Source organism: Branchiostoma floridae, chromosome 1 (genome assembly GCF_000003815.2).
Source record: "Branchiostoma floridae strain S238N-H82 chromosome 1, Bfl_VNyyK, whole genome shotgun sequence".
Taxonomy (NCBI): Eukaryota; Metazoa; Chordata; class Leptocardii; order Amphioxiformes; family Branchiostomatidae; genus Branchiostoma; species Branchiostoma floridae.
The window spans coordinates 19,753,102-19,761,239 of NC_049979.1; the positions used below are offsets into that span (position 1 = coordinate 19,753,102).

Genomic DNA, 8,138 nt, shown 5'->3' on the forward strand with positions numbered 1-8,138 from the left:
GTTTCATTTATATTGGGACAAAAAATATCAATTTACCTTCAAAGAATGTATGGAGAAGTCTAAGGTTACACTTTGTGTTTGTATTCTGACGCACATGTGTCGTAGCCTCGTGCGGTCGAGGTCCTGCGAGGGCCAGAGGAACGTAATTTGTGTCGCACAGTAATAACCTTTTGAGTACACGGGTCAAACATATGTAAGACCACTGATAACATCCTACGGTTTTCTCCCAAGATGTTTTTCCTCCCGAGGACTGATATCACCACACACGTCTAGGAAACCGGTCGGGTGTGTGGTTGCGTTTAGCGTTTCTAGGCGGACCGGCTTTTGATCAAGAAAACTGTTAACGTTTTAAGTTGACATATTTAATTGCACAACGGAGCACAGACAACAGTGTCAGGCTTTTACGAACATTTGCCTCAAGTTCTTCAAGAGATCTGCAGCTGTGGGACATCAACTGTCATTTACAAAATGGGATTTCGTGTGGATGACTTCATAGCAGGATGGATTGGTGGTAGGTACTTTAGAATTTTGATTCAAATTATTTTTAGTGTAAAAACTGAGACAAACATCAGGCATTGCTATTTTGTATTCTGTCACATCAAGGACGTTATATCAACGTGCTTGGTCACATTAAGTAACCATCCTTTAAAAATCGTAGCTGTCACCCATGTATCATTTCAAGTTGTAAGAACAAGATTGAGACAACTGATTACCTGTTGGTTACAGTGTAAGGTGTGCTGTAGTCTGAACTTTGTAGATAACTGACTTATGCATTGATTGATGCACCAGGATCATTGCTTGTAACTGGTAGAACAAAGGGCATTATAATATTCTAACAGGTTGTCAGTATGTCAGATGACTGTATATGAAATAGTTCAGCACAATGCATGATGCATGCATATTCTGATGCATGCATATTCCTAGTCTCTACCAGACCGACTACGCTGGCTATTATAGGGAGAACGATTTGCCAGGTGAGTTTTGCTACCAGAGGAGATGGTCGGCCGCACAGCCGAGGGGAAACATGAACCTAAGTCTGGACTGACTTCCCTGGGCAATTTCCCAATTTTTTTGCCGAATTCTAGGATCCCCACATCCCCGTAGGAAGGTCCGGTGGAGACTAGCATATTCCCAGGGTGCAATACTTTTGTATCAATGTGTACTGATGCTGCAACATTTTGTTTTGATTGCAACAGCCAATAGGAGCCCAAACAATGATCCGATAAATCAGAATTGTTTGGTATGATCTACCGGTTATCAAAATTGCAGTCACCAGGTCTTTACCATTAGATTACTAGAAACAAGTCCACTGATTTTTTTTTACTGTTTGCCAATACCTGAGTATAAAAGGGATCATAATCAAGTTCTATCTATTTGATAAACAAAATTGTCAATCATTGTCAGAAACTTTTAAAACACAAACAAGATTTATGACACACCCCTGACACACCCCTTGAATTCTTTAATCTGATTGGCTGCTCACACCATTTACACAATTGGCTGATGCTGCTGATCAAATATTCACAGATTAATGTTTTGTATGTCAGTGTTGAATCATCAGGATTTTTTAACAGCATGGGAGCATCTTCGTGCAGGAAAGCCATGTGGTAAGCAATACAGGTCTGAGCATTGTAGGGGGTCAGGGGGAGTCCTCCTTTTGAAAATCATTTAACCCTCTGAAACACTATTAGTATTTCCTGCATTCAGAGGGTAACATTCAGGCAACATTTTTTTTTACCTTTGTTACAAAACAACAGAAGTGTCCCCATGAACTGGTTGAAACATAACGTATCCAGTGTAGGGGATTCAAATCACAGGTGTCCTCTGTAGGGGATCCAAATCACAGGTGTCCCCTATGCTGAAAAGGCAGAGGTTCCAAAGGACTCTTGATTGCAAAAAAAAAAACTATTAAAAGGACAGCAATTGAATCAGAAAGGAACTCATGAGTTATGAAGTAGTGAAAACTGCATGCACTGGGAGTAAGGAAAAATCAACCAATGATGTAAATCACATTTTTCTTTAAAAATTTTCAGGTGCAGCAGGTTGTTTTGTGGGGTATCCCCTGGATACTATCAAGGTATGGTTCCATCTGATTCTCTTCTCTTTTTGCATGTTGTTCAGTGCCAATTTGTGTTTGTTTGAAGATGAGTCAATATTGCTCTGTATCACAGCAAAATTAGGATATTTCTTGAGATGGATGTCAGAATCCCTGTGTGTTGTCTAGGTGCGGTTACAAACCAACAAGAGTGGTGGTGCAGTCCACATTTTAACCAGCCTGGTGAAGAAAGAAGGGGTAGGTATTCAACAGGATTCTATCTTCCATTCCAATTCTGTATGTTATCTTACTGTACTTCAGTCCATGAAAGAATACATGTATACAAATGCCTAGATGAAAGTCTTAAGGACAAGTCTAATGCATAGATGTGGTTTTCATTGCTCAGTACTCTAGTATTATGAGTTTAAGTTAGTGCCAGTTTTGTATGTCAAAGCTACTTTCAAATCACAGCACAAATGTTGACAAAGCTTCTCTCTGCACATTTCAGCCACTTGCCCTATTCAAGGGAATGAGTTTTCCACTGGCTACCATTGCGTTTCCTATGTCTGTGGCCTTTGGAGCAAACAGCAACTCCCTCAGGAAGATTCAAGAGTGGAAGTACGGAACCACGGACCACAAGGCTAGCTACACAGATCAGGCTGCGGCGGCATGTTTTGCAGGCTTTGTGCAGGCCTTCGTAGCCTGCCCTATCGAATTGGTAAAGATTAGACTCCAATCCCAGACTCATCGGATCGGTGTAAAAGGTAATTTTTATTGCCTTAATGTTTATGAATGTAATCTGACTGATGGCAAAACAACTTTCTTTTCCTTTCTTTCCCTTCCCATTCCTTTTGCAAGAGCTGTTTGCATGGCAAGTTGTAAACTTAAATATGTTTTCGATGTATGTTGTCATGTTGATCGTTCAGTGATTAGGAACCCTTTTTTTTGTTTAAACCAGAAGGTCAAGCTTATTTTGTATGCTCCTAACTAGGGTTGTATTCCTTACAGTGTTGAAGCTGCCCAGGAGCCAGACTACTCTGCATTACAAAAATGAAAATTGGATTCCACGCTGATGTACATACTCTGTCAATCATGTTGTTCACTTGATGTTCTGACTTTGTGAATCTTACCACACAGGTGTAGGTAGTAATGGCATCATCCAAGGAGCGCATCCCAATATGGTGGCTGCTTACCGCGGCCCTTTTGATTGCATCGGCTGCATAATCCGACAGGATGGTTTCCTGGGAATCTACCGCGGTCTTTCCAGTCTGATTCTACGGGACGTTCCCGGGTACGCCTTCTATTTTATCTTCTATGCCATGACTTGCGACCTCCTCAGACCCAGTAACGGTGAGCTGGGTCCTGTACAGTTCATGTTGGCAGGGAGTGTCGCCGGTCTGGCCACATGGGCCTCCTGCAGTCCCATGGATGTCATAAAGAGTCGACTTCAAGCCGACGGGGTTCACCAGAAGAAATACAAGGGCATCATTGACTGTACGGTACGCAGTTGGAGGGAGGGGGGACCGAAGGTACTGTTCCGGGGGCTGGGGGTCAACTTGCTCCGTTCTATCCCTGTCAATGCTACAACATTCCTGGTGTATGAGTATAGCATGAAACTGTTGTCAGGTAAATTGTAAAACCTTGTAATTGCGGCAATATCTTGGATCTGGGTAAGACGACCTGAATCTCAGCTTTTTTTTAAAGCAAAGAAAGTCTTCTACGCTCAATAACAGAAATGACAGAAAAAGAAAGCAATGCATGTACAAAGCCATAAGCATATCACTTATGTGAATGTATGGAGTCAGATTTTTATTGTAATATTCCATATGAAATAGCCATTCAAGAAGACCATGAAAGATTATCATGTGACAGCTTGTAAATTGTTAGTTTTAACATCATAGGTTGTAATTTAGTCTACTTTTGTCTTTTCATGTTGAAAAAGTGAAACATTGCAGACATTCTGCAAGCAAAGCATGAGAGATTTTAACTCTTAAGGTCAATCTCTACTCATCACTTCTGAGATTGATTTTGACAAGTGTGTTTCAAATACTTACAAGTGCTTCTCAAATATTATATTTTGAATGAGAATATCTTATAATGATGTGATTAGATTTTATTGTAATAAGACAGATCTTAAATAAAGCATAAACTTGATTTGTCTTTGTGCAATTGTGAAATATTGTGTCAATGAAGCTAGCCAAAGATCAAGACATTTGATAAAGGTTGCAATTCTTTGTCAGGCACTTAGTAACACTGTCATAGCCATATTTGTAACCTCTCTTTCACAATGTCACAATGATTGACAACATGGCAAGGATTTAGCAATGTGAACATTGCCATGGCGCACAACTGTTCGTGATTGACAATTATTTTTGAGAATTTGCTATTTAAGTTGTATTTGGACAAATTATATATATATTTCCAGTTGATGTGGCAACAATACAAAGTATAAAAAGAGGGTCAAATGCAGAGAGCAATACTCAATGAGAGAATAGTCATGAAACCTTATACTGTACTTATGTATGTATTCAAGTCAGCATGGCCTGACATCATCAAAAATGTGGCAAGATTTAAAGAGATCTATTAAGAGATCATCAGTAGTGCATGAGGTATGCACACGTACCTCCTACATCTAGTCTCCAAGCAGACCCTACGGTGCCTTAGAAATAGTATCAAAGCTGGCCAGGGACTTAATATACCGGCACCGGTGCCCGTTTGACTCCCTTAGCCGGCTATCTCCCTTTGGCCGGCTATACTCCTTTGCCAGCTTTGATACTATTTCTAAGGCACCGTAGGGTCTGCTTGGAGACTAACATCCAGGTGTTCATTATACTCTTGAGGATGCTTTTATAACCTCACCCTTTTTATGTGCTGGTCTCAGGGTACCTGGTGAAATCATTAGAGTTGGTGTTAGTTGTAAACTTGTCACAACAATGTCCGGCATATGGATGCAGTACAACAGTTCACATGTACCACTGTCAGTCATTCTACAATAAAAATGTATGTCTAAATCATATTAAACCCTTCAATAGGCAACTGAATATACCAGCCTTGTCATACCCAACATTACTCTATACACCTTTCTCACGCAGCGGCCATGGTAGATCTAAAACGAGTTCAATGAGTCAAACAAAAGACTGTCCATCATAATTAGCAGTTCAACCAATGATAGCCTGCCAGTAAGGAATGTGACCAATAAGAGAATGGCTGCATGTCCGTCAAATATTTGCATTATTATCTTTTTGTTTTGCATCTCTTAGGGACTATGGGATCAGTCTACACTACTCTGAATTGCTACATCTTTTGGTGCATATCACTAGTTACAATATTTATTATTTGATGTTATATTGTGAAAAATTGTGGTTTTGGGGAAAAGTGAATGGGAGCTAATTTTAGAAATAAGTTTTGTCTGTTTGCCTCATTGACCTCGTGTTCGATCTATCATGGCCGCCGCGTGAGAAAGGTGTGTAGTGTCAGGCCAAGGGTGAGTTGTATTGAGTTTTTCACACATAATAATGGTTGAAAACATTTTGATTTGATATATAAAGTTACATTTGGAAATGTGCAATTGTGATTAGAAATATGTCCAAACTAGTATATCTTTTTCAATTGAATTCATTGATTTTTTAAACATTATAAAGGTTGAAGCCATTTTGATTTGATATGTAAATAGTTTTATTTAGAAATGTCCAAACTGGTAATCTTTTTCAATTGATTTCTGACAATTTGTGACTGTATGAATGTACATGTACTCAGTGATCAAGACTACCATATAGCAACTTAAGACCCATTTATGAAGGTTAGACATCTACATGTAGGTACACAATATTTGAAGGCAATTCAATCTCTACAACTGGATAAAAACTTGGAAACTTTACTTCTGTACATTTCGAGTGACATCCATCACTCTTGATCTTACTTCAGATACAAAAATTCATACACCATAATACTTTAACCCGGCACTATCCACGCTCCAATTCTGTTGTAATGTCTAAAATATTTTGCATTTGTGCTCTGTGATACAAAAACACCTTTGATATGAATGTGCACTGCACATTCAAATCAAAGGTGTTTTTATATCACAGCATATGATATAAACAATGGTGACTGTTGAATATTTATGCAAAGCAATAAACATGCAAATGAGGATTTCAAAGTACATCTCTGACTGATCATTGTTGTTTGGTTATTTTTGGCCTCAAGTTTTCATGGATGCCATTTACCCGAGTGGTGTCATGTTGGCATTAAGGCCCATAATCCAGAGCTCCTGGGTTCAAATCCACCTGATGTTGTGCCCTTTGGAAAAGCACTTTACAGAACTTTCCTCAGTTCAATCAGGTGGAGATTAGTACTTACCTTTGGTTAGGGATATCCCTCATATGAAAGATAAACTTAGACCACATTTAAGAACGCACCACTTATTGAAAAGAGTATGTGTCCTGCCTAGTGGATCTCACAGTCAGGTCTCCTGTTGACATATTGAAAAGGTGACAGTCACCTGTTATAACAATGCTTTCACAAAATGGACTATATGGTACCTCAATAAAATAAAAAAATACCCTATTATTGAGGACTCAACAGACTCAAACATGAAACAAGATTCTACAATTACATGTAGTTTCAGCAACATCATTTTTCTCCGTTTAATAATTTCTCCATACACCTGTCAAAGTCGACAGTCAATTTCTTGAAAATTACACAAGAAATGCACATTACCTTTTCTAAAATGAATGTTTCAAGATATACATGTACTTGGTTAAAAAGATCTGAATTAGATATGTCTTTTTTTTTATTGTCATATCCCATTATAAGTCTGTAAAACCCCTTAATGGCCTGTCTCGTCCAATCTTTTGTGGTTACCAGCCATAGCTAATTATACTATTGTGGCCCTTATCCTACTGTAACTTTACACTAGGTCGTACAACTAGTACCTTCATACAGAGAAATAAACCTAGACATTGGGTTGGCGGAAACTGCTGCCCGGTCCAATCGGCAGAAACAGCTGTCCAGTCCGGGGCAATTTTGAGTATTGCATATGGCAGAGCAAGGTACATGTATCTCGTGCAGCTGTGCCTTCCTGCGGAAAATATTGGAATCTCAATCCCTATGTTTCCGTATTGCCTACCGTCCATGTCAGTGTCCGTTTCAGCACTCTTTTCGTTATGGCCAAGTTTTACGACCGCGCGCATGTTCAACAGAGGCCAGCTTCTTGGATCACTTGCTGCTGACCATATAATTTCAACAAGTATGGGGCAATTACTGCAATTAAAGCGTTTTTTTAAATGTACCTTTGCGAGACTGACAAAAAGCAGGCTACCATAATTGTGGTGTTTGAAAAATGAATACACTACCATCGAATCCCGCCAAAAACTGCACCTTGACCGGACAGGGCAGCTGTTTCCGCCGACCAGACCAGGCAGCAGTTTCCGTCAACCCCTTGACATCTCAAAGATTTCATTAAAAGATCATGATAACATCAAAATATGAAGAAACTACCAAGTGTTAATGTTAGTCCAAAATATAAAATGACAATAAGTAACTCCTATTCTATCTCTACTTGCTCCTTTTTTATGATAACTGTATTTCATACAAAGGTAAAAAAACTAACTGAATGCTCATCCCTAAGTAAGTATATTATTCAGTTGACCCTCTTAATATCAAAATTGCTTACAGCAACTTGAAAGTCATTTTCAACATCAAGTGCTAGGAATATATCTGGCTGTTACGATACATAATTAGACTCTCTAGATGCCACTTGTGTAACTATTAGCCCAACCATACTCTACAGCATACAACATTGAATATGACATATATGGCAAAAGGAAATGTCCTTACCAGACAATATGTTATGCAGGCACTACTTGGCACTGATGAGCTGTAGTATACTTCTTGACATTTCTAATTGCATGTACATTTTGTATATGTTTGTAAGAGAACAAAATGTAAGATAAACATTGTAAACATATAAACATGATTTCTATGCTACTAATGATAAAGTTAAACTTCAGAGTAGAAATTCCAATGTATATCTCAATAAACTGTTGGAAAAGACTTAGCTTCTTTCCTGTGCCCATTATCTTTCCACATTGACAAAATTTAGCAA

General features: G+C 38.8%; 1 protein-coding gene across 1 annotated transcript; it reads left to right on the forward strand.

Annotated features, from left to right (window-relative positions):
• Positions 1-84: 84 nt before the first annotated feature.
• On the forward strand, positions 85-3,771 carry LOC118427826 (solute carrier family 25 member 48-like). The gene is made up of 5 exons (XM_035837800.1): positions 85-511; positions 2,034-2,077; positions 2,225-2,293; positions 2,544-2,799; positions 3,173-3,771. Exons 1-5 carry the CDS (start codon positions 469-471, stop codon positions 3,670-3,672), a joined length of 912 nt encoding a protein of 303 aa, XP_035693693.1. The 5' UTR covers positions 85-468; the 3' UTR covers positions 3,673-3,771.
• The last annotated feature ends 4,367 nt before the right edge of the window (positions 3,772-8,138 follow it).

Coding starts and splice junctions, on each gene's coding strand:
- LOC118427826 (XM_035837800.1), top strand. CDS start 469: ATGGGATTTCGTGTGGATGACTTCATAGCAGGATGGATTGGTG. Junction 512..2,033: donor CATAGCAGGATGGATTGGTG/GTAGGTACTTTA, acceptor AAAAATTTTCAG/GTGCAGCAGGTTGTTTTGTG. Junction 2,078..2,224: donor ATCCCCTGGATACTATCAAG/GTATGGTTCCAT, acceptor TGTGTTGTCTAG/GTGCGGTTACAAACCAACAA.